Source organism: Salvia miltiorrhiza, chromosome 1 (assembly GCF_028751815.1).
Source record: "Salvia miltiorrhiza cultivar Shanhuang (shh) chromosome 1, IMPLAD_Smil_shh, whole genome shotgun sequence".
NCBI lineage: Eukaryota > Viridiplantae > Streptophyta > Magnoliopsida > Lamiales > Lamiaceae > Salvia > Salvia miltiorrhiza.
Window position 1 is genome coordinate 65505532 of NC_080387.1, and position 20282 is coordinate 65525813.

The window sequence follows — 20282 nt, forward strand, 5'->3', positions numbered from 1 at the left end:
AATATGCTAAAGACAGCATATGATGATCTGCTACTTTGTTTACGTTGATGAAACAATATGCTAAATCTGAGTATTAACACTTTTTCATATAAAAGACACGTTAGGAAAATGCAGCGGGTCAAAAAGTATGAAATTAATGACATGAACGAGAGGCCAGTGTGAGGCTTGATTGAACTTCTGATATGCCCACCTGTAAAAGCTTAACAAATACTGATGACATCTGGGATCTGGCCATGGAGATCAATAAACTCCACAACATGGCCGTGTTTCACTCGAGGCCATCCTTTAACAAAATAATCAGCAATCGTAGAAAGATCTATCAAAACATTTAGATATTTGAATTGGAAGATAAGAGTACCAACCCCACCACATTGCTGGAGGTAAAGTCAAGTGGTTAATGGCAAGACAATAACCACAAGAAAAAAGTCATACTAAGAGAATCAACAATGATATTATGTTGCATCCCAGTTCCTTGAAGAGAATGTTGACAAAGGAGCATCCATTTCATGCCAAGAAGATTATCCAAAAAAGTAAAAGCTATATATAATTACAAAATTGGCCATTCCTGATAACCCAGATTCTATCATAGGAACAAGTTGGTAAGAGCAGTCAACAGAACTAGCTACTTGCCTACTTCAGCTTCTAGCTGTATAATCAACGACGCCAATGGGCCACATCAAAAAAATGAGCCTGCTTTGAAAGTGTTTTCATAAGTCATCATCTTCCTGAGGCACTTAATCATATTGAGTCAGTAAAAGCTTTTCTAGAAAATTGTTGGCAAGCTCCAGTAAACAAAATTCTGTTAAGTAATTCTCATTCTTCACTCCTTGAAGAGTCCATCATTTTTTGGTCTCATTTTGATTTCTCTGTGAGGCATGAATATCTGGTGCAAGTCCACTTGTCTTTCCTTCACTTACAACTGTTCCTTTTTCCATAGAAGTCTTGCCTACAGATTCATTCAGAGTATTGTCTTGTTCAACCCGAGCAGCTTGCTTTTGATCAATTTGATCTTTTCCTCCTGTTTTTGTGGTGTCGTCTGCTTGCTTCTTAGAAATTATAACAAAATCCTTCACCATCACCTCGAGCTTATCGAGTCTCTCTTTCACCTCCAAAATCTCTGGATTCGATGCTACTAATGCTTTTTGTTCAGCAGCCTTGAGCTCCATCTCTTTTGCTTGAGCTTCAAACTCAGCTTGTTTCTTTTTTTCCAATTCCTGACAAACATAGTCCACGGGACCCAATGGAAAAACAAAGTAAGAGAATTTCACACCACATAGCCAGACTTGAAACATATCACATGGACTGCTTTGGAGAATTATTTGCATGTATTTCATATTACATTTAAGCATGAATAAGGTTCTGTCAGCTATCTAAGATTATTGGTGAGGGAACAGTCTTGCCATTTCAATTTACGAAAAATCTGAAACAGTTAAGTGCTAACTCAATTATACAATTATACATTATCCCCAAATGTTGTTTTTCTACACCAAATAATGCACGTTATTACATGCTCATTTTTCGATATTTTATACCGACCCAGGCATTATTTTGCTATTGATCAAGAAGATATCACAGACAGAAGAGTATATCATCTTAAATAATGCACATAATTACATGCTCATTTTTTGACATTTTATACCGACCCAGGCATTATTTTGCTATTGCTCAAGAAGATATCATCTTGACGCAAGCCACCCACATATCTTAATGAGGTGTATGTAGGCATCCTTAAGAAAGAATGACCTGCCAAACAGATATACATCTATACGCACACGGACATGCACGTACTTGTGGGTGTGTAACTTCAAAAGGACAAAATATTCAAAGAAATAATCCCTTTAATTCCCAACCAACAAACTTAGTAATGAAATCCTGCAGCATAAGAAAAAATCCAAGACTTGAACTAATCTATTATATTTAGAATCTAACAAAGGTAGCAACATCCGGTAAAAAATGTGCTGTGAAATACAATAATAAACTGAAAGCCAATCATTTAATAGATACAATAATAAACTGAAAGCCAATCATTTAATAGAATCACTTTTTATCTGATACTAACTCAAGAAAACCAAGTCACCCAAGTCTTGTTCTATTTTACAATCATATGTTAATATCTACAAAGAACAACCCGATAGAAGGTTACATCAACAGAACTCATTTCCTGCTCAAGTCCAAATGCTCATGATGTTATAACTTTTTTACGTATCATTTTCGAAAAACATCTTTTTTTCAACTCGGGACAAAACTTCCTTAATATCATCTGCAATCTAAACTTCTAGTGGCTTCACCATATCTAACCAAGATTGAGTATAAATGTGGAATTATACAGAGAGCAGTCAGAGAGCTTATCCTTTTCCCTTTTCTAATGGCTCAATAATTCAGGCACTATAAAACACAAACAGTCTTTTCCAAATAAAATTCAACAAAGTTCAGTGCGAGTGAGATCCTTACAAGCATAAAATCCAATGACTTTTCCGTACTCAGGATCCATTGGTGGAAGGGTTGATAATGAGAGGTCAAATGGATGAATGCACATGCCTTTGAATGATAAAGACATCTAATTATTCAAAACGGTAATGGCTAGCTTCTAAGAAACTAGTTTGTGAACATTATTCCATTAAGAAAGAAAAGAGAAGGCATCACCAAACTAGGCAAGTACTCAAAAGTGCTTCAGTATCTTTCCTAATACAAAAACAGAAAAGTAGAACATTATCCGATCTGAAAATCCCAGTTAGAATGGCAGTAATGCAAAACCATAGGCTCGCTCTTTCGTTTTTAATAGACATTTCTAAACGTTCTTTCAACAACACACACATAGTTGTGTTTGAAATAACAAGAAATCTGAATTCTCTACTACTACTACTACCACATATTACTTATGTATCATACATAAAACACACGTTTTCTAGGAACACAGTTATCTGATGATTATTTAGGGAGGAAAAGACCTGACACTAAACAATGGTAAAACAACATAATATGTAAAACCATACCGCGTCCATTTTTTTCATCTCACCGCGGGCATACTGAGCAACAAGATACACAGCTGACACAGAAATTCATAGAATTCATCATTAATCCTACCAAAAACCAAACCCAACTCAGCGTCTTAACATAAATGGAAAAAAAAAGCTCTTTGGATGAATAAAACGTGGTACCCAACGACGGCAAACAAGCAAAGAATAGCTGCACCAGATGGAAATCCAACCTAAAAAGCATTAAAAAAAAAAATCAAAATCAACTCAATCAATAAATAAAAATGAGCTTCAACTGCGTAAAAAACTAGTCGCTCCACAGCACGCCAACTGATCGACGTAATGCCTGGACGAGAAATTTCGGAAAAAAAACAAAAGAAAGAAAGCTCACCCAAACTTCTTCTTCTTGGGAGAGTCGGAGAAGAGGATCTTTGCGGCTTTCATGAAATCGAGGTTTTCCAGAGCTTTGTATTGCTCATTGTATTTACTCAACGACGGAGTAGAAGAACTGCCGCCGCCGCCGGTGGTGGGTTTGTTGTTTCCAGGGGCGGAGCAAAAGGACCGGTTGGGACATGGGATCCGATTCAAAATCTTCTTCCCCGCGAGAATTCTTCTCATGATGTTGCGCTCAACATTCCATTTACCACATTGATGGAGATCGGAGTGCGAAGTGTGAAGTTGAGCTGACTTCATTCCGATTAATGGGCTGATTTTTGGATCCATCTTCATCTTGGATCTTTTCATTTAGGCCCAAGTTTATAATAGAGTTGTTAATTGGGTAATTTTAAATACAGCCCCCAATTTTTTCACCATAGCCCCTTATTTAAAAAAATAATAAAAATAATTATAATTTTACTATTATATCCTTATTGCCTCAATCTAAAATTTGCAACAGCACACACCTAGTACAATCACACTTTCTCCTCTCTCGGCTCCTTTGCTGAAATTTACAATAAAATTAGCACACACCTAACACAGTCACTTTCTCCCTCTCTCGGCTCCTTTGCTGCCCCACAGCTGCCATTGCTCCCTTATTCTCTCTCTTCCTCTCATCTCTCCCATGATGAACGGCGTAAATCGCTGCCGCCTCCCCTCTTTCGGCCGGAACAGCAGCCCCAACGGCCACCGCCGCCGCCGTTCTTCCCTTTTTTTTTCCCATACGCTGCCCCTTTCGTCCTCGACTCCTCGCTCCCCCATCCCCTCTTTCTTTACTTCGGCATAACAGAAGTCAACACGGCTCCGACGCTGACCGCCGACAGCCAGCTTTTTTCGACCTCCGACACCCCTCGACTCGACATACAAGACAAAGACTCAAGCCAAAACAGTCGGCCATACATAGAGAATTATGGATGGGGCAGACTCAAATTTTAAAATCTGCAAATGATTAAATCACTGTATTCTTGCAAATAGGTATCAAGATCTGTAATTTTTTGCTCGTTTCCTCAAATTCTAAATATTCCTGACGATTGCTCCTTCAATTTCCCTTCATTTTCAATCGATGGGGCTATAATGATATAATAGTAAAATTATAATTATTTTTATTACTCCCTCCGTCCCAATAAAAGTGGCCACATTTCCTTTTTGGGTGTCCCATTAAAAGTGGCTACTTTCTAAAAATGGCAAAAGTTTACTTTAATTAAGTCAACAATTACTCACTAATTTGGTCAACAATTGTAGGCCACTTTCTAAAAATGTCAAAATTACTCACTAATTTGGTCAACAATTGTAGGTCACTTTCTAAAAATTACTCACTAATTTTGGTGGGTCACACTCAATTAAAGCATAACAATCCCCTTCTTAATCTCCGTGCCCAAAAAAAAGTGGCCACTTTTATTGGGACGGAGGGAGTATTTTTTTAAATAAGAGGCTGTGGTGAGTAAATTGGGGACTGTATTTAAAATTACCTTGTTAATTAGCTGAATTTCAAGGCAGGATTGGGCCATTTTGACTCGGCTGCCTGGCCCGAATTCTTTGACGGCCCAAGATTATAATAGAGATTAATCTTTGACGGTTTAGATTAAATTAATGGAGTAATTTTTCAACTTGATAGATAGATGGAATTGGATATTGTTATCTTTTATTGTACTTTATTTTATGATTAATTATAGTTTATTATCTGAAATTAGAAGTCAGTTATAAAAATGGTCTAAAAATACAAGAAACATAACCGAAACTTTAGAGTCATTATAAAAGTTGTTCAAACTAAAAAATATAAATAGCCAAAACTTTAGAGTAATTTATTCCAAAAATACAAAAATGGCCTGAACTATGATTATCCAATTTTTCTAATATATACTCCATTTTTTATGGATTTAGTTAAGAGCAATTCAAATGAAATTTTTATTACTAATCGAGTGGAAACCGCCACAAAAATATTAAAAGAATCAATTGAATTTCCCTGAATTAAACTCATAAATATATATTTTTTTAAAAAATATTTGAATTTTCCTAAACTAAACTCATAAAAAATATTTAAAAAAAAAAGATAATTGGGACGACACTCAAGTGCATTTAATTAGAAATTTCACGTAATTTTTCAATTATTCAAGCCTAAAAGTATAAATCAGTGCTATTTATACAACTTTAATGAAAATTTAGATTATTTTTTGTATTTTATAAAATTCTCACTATTTTTACAAACTGCTTCAAATATAAGGTTTTTTTTTTTTTTTTTTACTTGAGGGTTATTTTTGTATTTTTTTTTTAAGAATTAGGCCATTTTAACAAATGACTCTAAAGTTTAAGCTATTTTTTTTATATTTTTTAATCTTTGGATTACTTTTACAATTACTCTAAAGTTCATATTATTCTTTTTTGTACTTTTTAAAGTTCGGATCATTTTAACGAATGACTTTAAAATTCAGGTTATTTTTTGTTTTAACGATTAAACTATTTTACAAATATTTTCAAAGTTTAGGTCATAAATTACAAGTAACCCTTAATTTAATATAGTTTCCCTTTCAGAAAAATAAAAAAATATCCATATATTTAAATTTTTAGAAGTATTCCCAAAATATATACATATAATAATACATACACTCCCAGTGCATCTCATAATGAGTGTACGTTACTTTCTCCGAGGAGAGAAATATTTTTAAAATTTAAAAAAGAGTGAATTGGATCACACCAGCTCACATTCCAACCAATCACCTCTCTCTTTTCCCCCCTATTTTCCTCAAACCCCCCAATAAATCTCTTCAAAATTCTGCAAATCCCACATTTGATTTTCGTATTTAACCTCTGATTAATCCCCCATTGTTGCCACTGCGCCGCCGCCGGATTATTCTCACATTTCAGTTCAAAATGCTGATTTCAGCATGAAAGCTTATTCACATTAATACAGTATTTATCAGTAGATTTCTCCTCTCTGGTTCGGGATTTCAAATTTTGATTGATTCTCGCAATGTTATGCGGGAAAAGTCCGGTTAAAAGCGGAGGTGGATCGACGGCGGCGGTGTATCTGAACGTGTATGATCTCACCGCCATCAATGGCTACGCTTATTGGTTTGGCCTCGGCGTCTATCACTCCGGTGTAGAAGGTCCGCTCTCTCTCTCTCTCTGTTACTCCTTGATTGGAAAATACATTAATGAAGCTATTCTTTTATAGAAAGGTTGAATCAATCTGATTTGAAAATGATGTTTCGTGTCACATATGTAATGTCATTTCATGGACGTGAAGTAACTGGAATAGCAAATTGAAACACCGTTTTCGGTCTCGATCTCAAATGAGCAGCTATAGTTGAAGATTGTGATGATCCTTCATTGGCTGCCGCAAAACCAGATCTAACTCAAGCAGCACATGCTGAACAAAATTATTGATTTATTCATTGATTTTTCTTTCTTCTTTTTGGTGATGAAAATAATACAGTTCATGGAGTTGAGTTTGCATTCGGAGCGCACGAGCATCCAACAACAGGAATTTTCGAAGGAGAGCCAAAGCAGTGCGAGGGATTCACATTTCGAAAGTCTATCTTGATCGGATGGACTGATATGAGCGCTGCACAAGTGAAAGTTTTGATGGAGCAACTTGCTGAGAAATACAGAGGAAACGCATATAATTTGATCACCAAGAACTGCAACCATTTCTGCAATGATGCCTGCATCAAACTCACCGGCAATCCCATCCCAAATTGGATCAATCGCCTCGCTAGGATTGGTCAGTCCTCTCCCCTTTTCTATACCATCTTTTGACCTTTTTTAGATGTTATAGGAAAGAAAATGATATTTTTGAGTGTCATTTGATCTTGATTTTGTTTTATTGTGTTTGATTTCTCGTAGGTTTTCTCTGCAAATGCATCATACCAGTGAACCTAAACTCCACAAAAGTTGGACACAACAACAAAGTGCAGGACAATATTTGTGAAGGGGTGAAAAAGAAACTCAAAAGCAGCTCAAATTCATCATCTTCTTCTTCTTCATGCTCCCCTCCTCCCATGGCGGCAACCACCGGAAGCTCATTGCTTGCAACGTAGTTATCGAGTTGAATACATGCTGAAGGTCTCAAAGATGTGTCATGTTGATTCTTTATTTTTCTCTTGTGATCTTCTAATGCTGACTGATGTAATCTTTTTATCTCTGTACATGCGCATGTTGACATATTTACACACACACAAGCCCTTCCCCGTCGAGAGGAGTTGAGATCATCTGTTCTCGTATTTCGTTTCATTAATGAATGCTTTTCATACAATGATAGAATTAAAATCCAACGGCCAACAATGAGATCGCCATGGGCTTAAGCATGTGTTGTCCCCTCTAACCACTTTCATCTCAATCAAGGCATCTTTTTCTTGATTTACCTACCACCAAACTTTATTCTTTCTTTAGCTTGTTTAAGTCCAAAGAATACCTGCAACTGAGGCCCACCTTCTACACCAACCAATCACAGTCCACAATCTCTTCAAAATTTGATACAGGAGAAATCATATGACAAAAATTATAAATAACAGGGTAATTTTGTTTGTACAAGTAGAGAAGCTCCTAAATCAAGAAAATGGTATATATAACCGCATCAATAGCAGTGCTATCAGTTGGTTATCAATTTCATGTCTTATTTGAAGGTAAACAATCGCAATCACTATCTAGGGAGCAGTAGAAACAACGAGAGCAGCCGTTATCCTGCAAGTAGGTCCAACTGAGTATCAGCAAAATGCACGGTGTAGGAGCAAGAAGAACCGATGTATAAGCTTTAGTTTGAGTGCATTGGTGCAGGCAGCGATCAGATGTCACCAACTTAGCTTCTCTTGGATCTTACCCACTCAACAAAATTGTCCAGGATCAAGGGCCATGCATGATCTGGATCATAATTGCTAAAATCTGGAAAACTGATCTGTAACAATATCATCAATGAACATCCTTAGATTAATCAATATCATCTAGGTGTTTGAGATCAATATGAAACATCAACTAACCTCGTTGCAGAATCGATAGATTCCCATCCACTGATCCATGTTAATAACCTTGTAATCGATTTGTATCTGTAATCAGCCAGAGAGCACATAAAATGAATGTTTGTAATTACGGTTTTGCATCCACCACATATATGAGTTGCGTTTGAACTTCTTCACATTATTGTTTCGAGGGACTTTAATATGTCAGCTGATGCATGTAAACAGGGGCCTAAAACGTAAAAGTTACATACATAAACATCTTTACATCATAATAGCTACTTTCATGAGCTAAATGAATTAAGAACAAAAAGGCCATGAAGAAATCTACATCATGATTGTACGATCAATTTTTTGGAACATGTGAATCATTCAAACCAACAGCAAGGCACTAAAATGTCATACCTTCAGGTACTGATTAAGTGCATCCACTTGAGGACGGAATTGTGACCCTAGAACAAGGTCCAGCAGGAGACAAATGCTTTCAATGTCTATGCTTTTTTGCTTCTCCTCTAGAAGAAGTCAAGAACAAACAACACACGGAGGTCAGAAAAAGGAACTAAAGCCTCGAAAAATTAACTCCAGACATTTGTTCCGAGTGACATACCTGTCAGGCAATATCTAAAGGCGTATGCGTAGAAGTCTATGAAGTTCGATGACCTTCTAACCTTTTAAGAGAAAAAGAAAAGTCGATCAACTATAAGCACTAGAAGCAAAATCATTCTCATATCATCATTGTAAATGCCATAATCACTGAAATTCAGTTTCATTTGAAAATCCAAAAATTAACCATAATTCGTACCTCTTTCTCAAGATCCAGAAGCGCCTTTTTCACTTTAACTATGGTGTCAGCTCTCAGTGCTTTAAGACCAGTTCGCCACTCATCCTAAAATCCATTGGTCTCATGAGATTTGCAAATGGATTGTTCTTTAGAACAATGTGTTTCCACGAGAGAAGGTAGATGCATTTAAGTGAAAAAGAAATCAGATGAAGGTTTCAACAAGTCCCTCAACTTACAACTATTTCGTCTTCCATATACCTCATCAAAACAAGACAGAAAAGATGTACGACTATGTCGACATAAGTGATAAAAATAATTCTTCTCCAACTCCCTTTTCCAAGCATATGATCCGTAATTTTCCGTTGCAATACAATAGCAACCATACAGGTAGCGACAAAGCCAAAGAGTAAGAGTTCAGCCATTTTCAGATACACATTACATCTATTACTAAGCACCTGTTGATTCATACCGATAGGAGATACCAAAGTTTATCTGCATCGGTATTCATCCTAATAAACAAGACTAAACCATCTAAAGTATACGAACGTCAAGATAATACCGATGGCATATCCTTACACATCTTATTGTTGTCTTACGCCAAGATCTCAATGATATATGAGGCTGGAGAATAATTACATTGTGCAAGTTGAAGAACACTGCAGTTATATTTAAGTTCTTGCAGAGAAACATAATATTCAAGTCTCCATTTTTGAAAACAAAACTAAAAAAGAAAATAGCATCATACACCAAATGATAATTAATATCTATATTTAAACATTAATTCAGCAGGAAATCTAAGTATAATATGAAATTTAATTTACAACAGAACTACTCCTACCAGGGTGAAGTATCCTTGTTTCTCCGCTTGCATTTTCCTAAAACCAAAGTAAACAGATTTCAATAAAGAATGTTTCTACTGTAGATAACATTAAACAAATACAAGAATGACTCACCAAGCAAGCAATAATATCCTCACATCTGTGTGGTCAACTTCCAAATCCGAGCACAGCAACTCAATTCCTTCTGGGCTGTTCACAAAAGATTTCAAATTAGGCATGTCCAAGCAAATACATGGGAAATATTTCAAAAATTAGGCACATCCAGAGCATATAAGACACCAAAAATAATTTGCAATGCAGATTGAGGATACTTACTCAATAATACCAGAGGAACTGTTTGAATAATTATAGAAGAGCTGGTCAATCCGCTCCAGCTCTTTGGAAGCTGCTTTACCGGAAGCTGAAAGAAACATATTTTGCAGTACGGGAATGAAACAGAGTTCAGAATATATGAAAGCATCATAAGATGAAAAATATTACTCATATGTTCTTGCTAATTTCTTTCCCTCGTTATTTATTTACTCAAGATAGCTTGTAAAACTCTACAAATCAAAATTGATATATTCATAACTCTCTTCATGCTAAACTAACAAAAATAAGTTTGAAATAAGTCCTTAGCTTTAGCTTTTGCAATCTCACTGCGTAGAAAATAAAGATATAACTATGCTTGTAGTAATATGTATAACCACTTTAAAAGACATCCAAGAAAACACATTTTGGGCAGAACTTATTGAAAATTTCTAGCTTTTGACTATAAATTCAGCACTGTGTTAGCCAACAAAACCTTTGCAAAGGAGGCAGGTTTTTTAGAGGTCTATTGCTTTCAACTGTACGATTCCCACAATGCCAAAAAATATATGGGAGTCTGGGCTTTGTGTGCAACACTGTTGTCTACTCCTTTCCCAGATCAAGATTTTTAGTGATCGTAGTAGCTAATTAGATAGAGGAGATCAATGTTGTTTCCATAGCCTATTCTCATGGCAACCTACAAAAGTTATGACCTTTTTTGCAGTAGTCCAGTACCAAAGTTATAACATCATTTTATGACCAAATTACACGTTGTATGACTTGTATCCAACTATAACTCCCACCTCTCACAGATACAAAACTCAGTAGCTCACCAATCACCATGTTTCTTTTACTTCCACATTTTAAAGTGGCAATCAATTATGCCAACCGACTAGACCAATCGACTGCTTATAGTTATACTATCTTCTGAAACAAGGTTCAGCTATAATTGGCATTATAAATGAAACTAAAGAGCATTACCAATCATGCACATGATAAGGGGTTTCATGTATAACTAAGTCAACTTACTCCAATAAATTCTTGATACAAGATCAGAATGTGAAATAACTCAATAAGTACAAGCAAGCAATGGACATTGTTCATTGCATCTTAATCATAGGTTACCAGCATCTCAAACACAATCACTCAGATAAAGCATTCAAACTTCAAATCATACAACCAATTACATTCCAATTCCACTCCCATTGTTTTTGTAAGAATCTAGTTGCCCCCATATATCAACACCTAATAAATAAATTTTTGTTTTGGGGTTAATATCAACATGATCAATAATGTTAAATCAAATCTCCTAGCAATAAGTTTAGACAACACGGTACGCATGAATATATCATATTTATGCATATGTGTATCAAGATCATATTTTTATCCTCAACAAAGCAATTAAACTTCAAAAACATCAAACACACTCAAAATCCAAGAAAAAGACGAAGAACCTGCGCGAAAAAGATCCACCGTTGATGAAGTGCCGGAAGCCATCGAATTCGCGGGGCCTTTTTTCGACGAAGTACGAGGCATATTTTCCAATAATTATCTTGTACTACAAAAAAAATTCAATAATTTTTAACAGAGAATTGCCCTTTTCTTTTTCTTCGACAAGAGAGAAAAAGAGGGCATCAGCAAACAGAGGAATCTACTGCTCTTGAAATCTTCAGAGAGCGAAAATTAAACATTAAACAAAAAAATAATAATAATATTTTTTATATTCAAAAGAAAAACCTTCTTCTCTCTCATCTGTTGAGGAGTTTCTATTGTACTCTATTAGATTTCGATAGATTACGATTCACTAAGAAATATTTTGTATTCTTATCTCTTATCCATCTCATTATCGTATGTGCACTTGAATTATTTATTTCGAAATTGTATAGAAAAAGGGAAAATTCGAATTTTAAAATTTTCGTCCTTGGAAACTGTTTGGAGTAAAAAAAAATTGTCCGACTTATGTATGTTTTTATTTTTCTTTTTCTTTTTTGTAAGAGGTTGTACTTAATGCCTAGTCGTCTAGATTCTAGATTTTCTTCTATTAATACCTTAACTTCCAGATTTTATTTATGGAGCGCTTGGATTTTATTCTGTTTTATTGAGTTGTTGTAATTTCACATGTTTTTCCTTGTATTAGCCTAAAGATAAAATTTAATTGTCAATTTGTTAAAAATAAAAGTATAAATCGAGTTTTCTTAAACTAAAAACATATCATCCTTGATGCACAAATGTTATTAGATGGCACGTGTAAAAATATACTACTCCCTCCGTCTGCGATATCGTTTCCACATTTGTCATTTCGGTCCGTCCGCAATATCGTTTTCATTTCTATTTATAGAAGTAGGGTCCACAAACTTCCATTCACAACAATAGTGGGACCCAAACTCCACTTACTATATATCCACTACTTTTCTTAAAACTCGCGTCGTTCATGATATGGAAACGATATCGCAGACGGATGGAGTATTATCTACTTTCCATTGATAATGACTGAGCACGAGAATTAAGAAATAAATATTTAGAATGTAAAGTAAATATAAATTATTTGTAAAGATTAGGTATAAAATAAATGTTATTTTTAAACTAAGTCCTTTTTACTGGAACAGTAAAAAAGAAAACTAAACTATTATCAATAGAATGGAGGGAATACTAATTTAGATCGAAATTTATCCAAAGCATATTTGAATTAGGAACGATAGAATTTCTTGTCACCCATAAAAGATATCCAAAGCATGCTTAAAGTAGGAATGATAGAATTTCTTGTCACCCCATGGAAGATCTAAGATATTTTTTTATATGTAATTACAAAAGATATATATTATATAATCAAATAAGTCTTCGCATGTAAGGAATATCTAAGATTAAGATGAAGAGAAAAATCTATTTCATGAGGATATCTGCGAGATCTTGCAGCTGGCCAAAGAGAATAGCCTTATCCGAGTGAGTTACATGTTTCGAGACACAAATAGCGTTGCGCATAGCCTTGCCCAATTTTCGCTTTCTTGTCCGAATTATGTTGTCTGGACATCTTCTTTCCCTAGATAGCTTAGGGATATTATTTTGGAAGATTTGAAGTAATATGATAGTTTGGTTTTTTTTTTTAAAAAAAGATAATTTTATGTAAATGGACAGAAAATAAAATTGCGACAATCTATATATATATGAAATAGGAGTTTCTAACGGTAAAATATTGCGGCCAAATTTTAAAATTTATCTCAATCAATTGAAATTAGCAGAATTTCCGTTAAATATGTTTGTGTTGAGTTTGTCGCGGTTATTTGTTGTACTAGAACAATAAACTAAAATTGCATCTTCATTTGGGAAACTAAAGTTATTAGACTATCAATTAAATATTGTCTAGCACTAGGACGTTATTTGTTTATTTGTTTTTTGTTTCTTTAAATACAATAGGAAATTTTATAATTGTTATTTTCATTTTAGGCCAACTAATAATATAATAAAGAAAATTCTTATATAATATTTTATATAATATAAAAGAAGAGTTTTTTTCCTCCAAATTTTCTCTTTCCTCTCATTTTTTTCTCTCCTAATTTTCTTTCTTCTTTTTTCTCTTTTCTATTTTAATTATTTTCAAAAATTTATTAATTTCAATTTATGAAAAAATATTTAATATGAATGTTAAATTAAAGATAACGAGAAAAATCTTTAGTTTGATTTAAAATTATAAATAATAAATTTAAAATGAATAAGTTATGATCATTCAAAGTATCAAATTGTTGTTGTATTTTTCCTTTTGTATTATTCGTATTTTTCTTAATTTTTTTAATTAGTTTTTGACTGTTTTAAATATGAACTTTTAATAATAATACAATTTGAATTTTTAAGAGCCCAAAATTGTTATATTAAATTATAACTATTAATTTTGTTATATTGATGATTTAGTTATTTGTTCAAAATGAGATTGACTTAAATTATTTGTTTTAAAATCTATAAATTAAATTATTGTTATTCGTATTTAGTCATTATAATACAATACTCATTAAATTTAATATTATACTAAGTAAGTTGATAATATTGTTATTATACATTATTTTAAATCAAATACTATTATATACTATAAACTAACTGATGAGGACTGAAATGTGCACCAGCACTGTGCTAAACATAACGGGAATATTTCTAGTTATTATTGTTATTGTGGTTATTTCTGATATTTGATACAGGATTGCCTCGACTTTCGGCTTGGCTCAGCTCGGCTCCGCTTTCCAGCTCTGATGGCTCAATTTCAAGATGTAGATTAGAATAACAGGGCTTAGGCTAATGGGCTTTAGGGGTCTAATGAGTCCAAGGGCCTTAGGTTTATGTTCATGCTTATAAATAGGGCCTTGGGGCATAGATTAGAATCATCTCATTTTTTATTCATTCATCTCTTGTAAAATGTAATACTCTCTCGATTATAGTGGAAAAACCCCCAAAACCCCCGTGGACGTAGGTCTTCTCGACCGAACCACGTAAATCCGTGTCGTTTATTGCTTTTTAGATTAGGTGTTGGTTTCTCGTTTCACCAACTGGCGCCGTCTGTGGAAAAATCGAGCTAAGGCGTGAGATTCATTGTTTTTCCAGTCACTGTTCGTCACTGTCCGGCTACTGTTCATCGGTAGAGATTACTGTTCATCGAAGAAAATTTGGGAAATTAGGGATCTGTTACTGTTCATCGAAAATTTGGGAAATTAGGGATCTGGTTACTGTTCATCGCGAGATCACTGTTCATCGGATTCAGTTCATTTTCCCCAGATCTGTTCTTCTTAGTTTTCCGGCGACCCATTCAGTTTAGATCCGACTTCCACCAGCAATCATCTCTCCATCTCCGATCGAAGATCCCAAAATCAGAAAACACAATCTCGCCATCTCTGATCGATGATCCTCTTCGAACGATTCAGATTCACGCACACCGGCCATGGGCATAGGGGAAAACCCCCGATTTTCTTAAATCAATACGTATTTCTCAACAATTTAGTGAAAATCACAATAAATCCTGATGATTCTCTATGTTTTCTTATGTTTCCCAGCAAATCACCGATGGGGGCCATTCTTTCGAGACCAGCGCTCTCCGCCGCTTCCGCAACCACGGCTCAATCGTCCGGGCGGCCGACGTCGATGCCGTTGCCGTTGCTGTCACGTTCTTCGCCGCTCTTCGTGGTGATCCTGAAGCCGCTGGCAGGCATGCTCTTCCGTGAGCAGGATTCGGGGCTATGCTCTGCCTCACCGCGGCGGTGGAGGCGGCACTGGAGCCTGACGCGGCTCGCCAATCTCGATGATAGGGCAGCTTCACTAACAATTCATCAAGCCTTCCTTCAATTTACGGTTGAGAAAGGCCCATCTCACATCTTGGGTTTTAAATTCGTGCTCGGTCTCTCTCCATCGCGCTGAAGTTTTGCCGCTGCCGCCTGGTGAAAGCCAGCGAGCGGCCTAGCCAAGACCAAAGCCCTCGGAAGTCGCCGCTAGTGCTCCGATAACCGAGATCGCAGCTGCCGTTGCAATTTCAGAAATCCTCTCCATCTCCATTTTTGATAAGCTCAGCCGAGCAGTAGGGATCTGCTGTCGATTTCCTCTTTAGCTGGACAGACGCGAGGATTTCCAGCGTCGGATGGGTCATCGGTGTGAGATAGATGCACCTGATGTGGTCGGCAAGGACTTGGGTCAGAGCTAAAATATTATCAAAGGCCCACCAAGACGGGCATTCCTCTACTCAGACGGGCCGCTCTGACGGGAAACACAAATTTTGGGAAAGACTCGTACAAATATGATAAACATCATAACATAGAAAGGTAACCCACTAACTAGTGAGGATTCAGAAAAAATCATGATTTATATGATCTGTGATGGGATTTGAAATTTTGAATGAATTCATCGGGATACGAATATGGGAATCAAGTTGTGGCAATGGATTATATAATCTAGGGTTCGAGTTCTCTTTGCAGCCCTGTCTCAAAGGGCTCTCATATTTTACTAATATTCTCGTTCAAAAGTTCTTACAGCACATGATAAACAGCTTTGGGAAAAAACTTGAACAAGTATGGTAACCACCATAACACGAAAAGCTATGACAAACATGGTTTTCGTACCTCAATATCGCATGAATTGTTGTCATTTTCCCCCATGAATTGATTGCTAATATGTGTTTGTATCCCAATTTTGAGTTTTGTTGAGTTTTAATTCCTTGGTGTAGTTTTGGAGTGATTTCAGGGAAAATCAAGAATTAATTGGAGGATTTTGAAGACATGAGATCGAAGTACGTCTCGAGAGGAATCCGTGAGCGCAAACGGCGACCAAATCCGAGTCCGGACGAGGGAGAACGGAGCAAAACGAGCGGACTGTGCAAAACGCCCAGTACCCCGCGGTCACCACCCGCGGCCGCGGGGTAAGACCGCGGGTCAGCTGTTCCCGACTCAGGAGACACCCGCGGTCACCACCCGCGGCCGCGGGGCGGGACCGCGGGTCCCCTGAGCATCCCCCACGTTTGAAGGCCGCGGACGCGGGCCGTGACCGCGGGAAAAGGGCGGGGCTCCCCCAAATGGACCCCAAACGCGATTTTAGCCTCAAAACTCCATTTTTCTCTTCCTTTCCCCATTCATTCACCACACACACCCACTTCATCTTCCCCAACTCTCCAATCCCAAACCCTAGCCTCCATTCTCTACCATTTTTTCTCTCTTCCACACACAAAAACAACACCAAAATCAAATAAAGAAGGGGAAGACTTGGAAAGGAGCTCATCAAGACTACATGATTGAAGATCAAGATTATAGGATTTGTCTATGAATCTCTATCTCTCTATATCTTTATTTATGTTTTCTTATGACTTGAGATTTGCTTTTATTATGAATATGCTTGGCTAAAATCTCTTATCTTAGGGATTAGATTAGATGGATTTGTAATGGATTGATTTCTTTGTTCAATATATATCTTGATTGTGCTTATTGTTATCTTTTCAAGTCCTAGATTTATCTCTTGTATGATTGGTTGGCCACCTTTTGTGCATTTCTAATTTGTGATTTGAATCGGGAGAGGATAATTACAATAGATTAGGAGTTTGATACATATCATCTCAATAAACCGGGAGGTTGAGAGGTGGGTGAGGGCTTGTTGATCTTTTGTGCTCTTGGGAGTTATAGGTTAGAAATTGACCGGGGACGGCAATTATGACCCGTAATCTACTGTTTTAGTCGTCCGGGAGGGGGCTAAAACTAGTGGGGAGATCGCCCTAGATAAGTAGGCCATATCAAGATTTATATTGATTTAGATTGAAGTTCATTACGATCCATCGAAATCTAGTCCCTAGGATAACTTTCCTTCGAGTCATTCCCCAATTTATTAACTAAGTTTATGTTATTGTTATTTACTTTGCTTGCTTTAATTTAGCTTTGTTTTAGTTTTCAATACCTCTTGAACTTTGGTTGTCTAAATAGATTGAAAACAACTTATTAATAATATTTAGAAGTTTAAATTCACCAATCCTTGTGGAATACGACCTTGCTTCCCTTATATTGCAACTACACCGTATACTTGCGGCGTGGTGAAAATATTAGCGAACAAGTTTTTGGCGCCGTTGCCGGGGATTGGTTGAGTTTTTACTTTTGATATTGTGAAAAGTTGTTTTTATCTAATTTAGATATTGTTTTTATGTTTGTTTATTTATATGTTTATTTGTTTTTGTTAGAGAAAATTGCTCCACAACCGTAAAAGCGGCACAAAAAATGGATGATGGAAGGAATGAGTTGGTTGAGCAACTCCAACTACAATTGGCGTTGATGCAACTTAAGTTGCGTGTTTTGGAAGCCAAAAGAAATTGTAGGCAACCAATGATCCAAAAAGCCTTCCAACCAACACCTTCCTATGGTGACTTTTATGACATGGGGTGCAATGCCATGGAGTGGCAATCACCATTGGAGTATGAGGACCATTTCAATAGTTGGAATTATGAAATTTCTTATTCCACTCAAGAAGGCTTCCAAGGGGGAAATCGATACTATCAAGAGGAGAAATCAAATTCAAAAGACGATCTCCTTCAATGCTTCATAGCTACACAAGCTTGGATAGAAAAAAGTCTAGCAAAATCGGAGGTTATGCTAGAAGAGCAAAGAAGGTCTTTGGCTACCACTATGGAAAATCAAAAGCGAATTGATGATTTGTGCATGGCCATTAGCCTTCAAAATGGAACCTTGTATGAGGAACCAATGCCAATGCTAAGTGAAGAGCCTCAAGAAGTTGAAGAAGAGTATGAAGAAGATGAGGATCAATTCTCCAAACCCCTTGAAGTCGAGAGCCCAACTTTTCCGACACAACCTCTACAATTTCAAAAAGATGAAGATTTCACAAGCTTTAAAGAAAGCAAAGTCAAAAATTTTGTCGATCCTTACCTCGCCACAGGCGATTCTATGAAGGCTTGCTTCTTTCACTTTTATTTATCTTCATCTTTTGATTTTCACTTTGATTTGTCTAATAAGGAATTGTTTGAGTGTGGTGGTACTCTAGATGGTGAACGAGATTACCATGACGCCCGGGATGTCTCAAGAATTGCAAAGCCACCATATTTTTGGGTCGCGGTGGATGGAGCATGCAAATTTGATGAGAAATGGCCACCGCCTAAGCCTCCACCTCGTTTGTGAGTACGAGACAAGTAACCATTTTCTCCTTCATCCAAACTTATTTCTCCTTTGTGTGAAATAAGTTTGGGGGGAGGGTGAAGATGGGTTACTTATCTCGTTTATCCGTTGTTTATTTATTTAGTTAGTTTAGTTTTCGAATAATGAGATTTTGTCTCTGTTTTTGAGCTTTTCCTTGTCTTTTGTTTTTGAGCTTGATTGTTGAAAAACATGAGTTGGATGAAATGTGTGTTGGGCTTATGATATGAATGTTGCTTTTGAAAAGAAATTGTGTGTATCACTTGTGGATTATGCATGAAAAGTTTGAACTTGTGACAAGTGAGTTAAATGTTTTGCCTCCAAGAACTTGATAATGAGCTTGTAAGATTTGAGCCATTGATTGTCATATTATCACAATCTCATTTTGTTCTTGAGTGTAAATCGATTGAGCATGTATGTTGGTCTCTAGAACTTGCCATGAGTCCTCTCTTGAAAATAAAAGTAGATGTGTTGTTAATATTGAAGTGATTTAAGGCCATCTTTGTTAGCCACTTGACCCCAATTGTGCCAAATTCTCATATGATCCTAGTTTACCCCTTTTGTGCCTTGTAGCCTTTCTTTGAATGAACCAATGATAAAGGGGTAGAACTTAGAGTGTTAGTGGTTGCTTTGATGAAGAAAAAAGTTTGGGAAATGATTGAAATTGCTTATCAAGCTTTGATTGTGTGAAAATCACTAATCCCCTATGAGCTCAAAAAGAAAAAGAAATGAAAATGAATGTGAATAAAAGAGCATAAAGGGGAGTGATTTGCCTTTTGAATCATAGCCATGATAGATATCACTAAGGATGAAAAGATGAAATGTAGGGATTTTGGTTTTTGATTGATAAGAGAAATGGTGAAGTTGATTTGTTCATTGTGATTGATGGATTGTGGGATGAGTCACTTTGCCTAAAAAAACTACTCACCTTACCAAAGAGCCCTCATTACAACCCAATGAAAGCCCTTTTTGATCTCTATTTATAACACATTGAAGCATAGAGAGTTAGGACAAATGGCAAGCCTATGGTAGATTGCATGCATTGTTTCGAATTGAGTGTAAACACGTCCATTCTAAACACTTGAGAGTCGAGTGCATCATTGAAACATTCACCTTGTGAGGATTCAAGCTTGGAGGCTATAATGTTGAACTTACTATCACTTGTGACTTCTTGAAATGCATATCTACTTGTGATACACTAGTGAAATATTTTGAAAAAATTGAAGCCCTTGAAATGACACCAATTCATTCTCACATGTTTGTTATCTTTTATTTCTCTTCTCTTTGTTGTTTGGGGACAAACAACGCTTTAAGTTTGGGGGGGTTGACAAACATGGTTTTCGTACCTCAATATCGCATGAATTGTTGTC

At 36.2% G+C, this 20282-nt stretch overlaps 3 protein-coding genes across 4 annotated transcripts; 1 reads left to right on the plus strand and 2 right to left on the minus strand.

The window, feature by feature from the left end:
* Nucleotides 1–484: 484 nt before the first annotated feature.
* On the minus strand, nt 485–4508 carry LOC131005077 (uncharacterized). The gene is made up of 4 exons (XM_057931883.1): nt 3367–4508; nt 3159–3208; nt 2994–3046; nt 485–1214 (listed from the first exon to the last, which is right to left on the minus strand). The coding sequence occupies exons 1-4, from the start codon at nt 3717–3719 to the stop codon at nt 840–842; spliced, it is 831 nt and encodes a 276-aa protein (XP_057787866.1). The 5' UTR covers nt 3720–4508; the 3' UTR covers nt 485–839.
* A 1552-nt stretch (nt 4509–6060) lies between these two features.
* LOC131005086 (deSI-like protein At4g17486) lies at nt 6061–7618 on the plus strand. The gene is made up of 3 exons (XM_057931894.1): nt 6061–6514; nt 6844–7131; nt 7254–7618. Exons 1-3 carry the CDS (start codon nt 6379–6381, stop codon nt 7445–7447), a joined length of 618 nt encoding a protein of 205 aa, XP_057787877.1. The 5' UTR covers nt 6061–6378; the 3' UTR covers nt 7448–7618.
* A 281-nt stretch (nt 7619–7899) lies between these two features.
* Nucleotides 7900–12192, minus strand: LOC131005085 (uncharacterized). 2 transcript variants are annotated; one of them, XM_057931893.1, is made up of 10 exons: nt 12005–12111; nt 11722–11825; nt 10295–10379; nt 10094–10168; nt 9979–10015; nt 9162–9245; nt 8967–9027; nt 8765–8871; nt 8384–8449; nt 7900–8301 (listed from the first exon to the last, which is right to left on the minus strand). In XM_057931893.1, the coding sequence occupies exons 2-10, from the start codon at nt 11801–11803 to the stop codon at nt 8206–8208; spliced, it is 693 nt and encodes a 230-aa protein (XP_057787876.1). In that variant the 5' UTR covers nt 11804–11825; nt 12005–12111; the 3' UTR covers nt 7900–8205. The 2 variants fall into 2 exon arrangements, with proteins under 2 accessions (XP_057787876.1, XP_057787874.1); XM_057931891.1 differs by having other exon boundaries at nt 11722–12192.
* Nucleotides 12193–20282: the final 8090 nt, after the last annotated feature.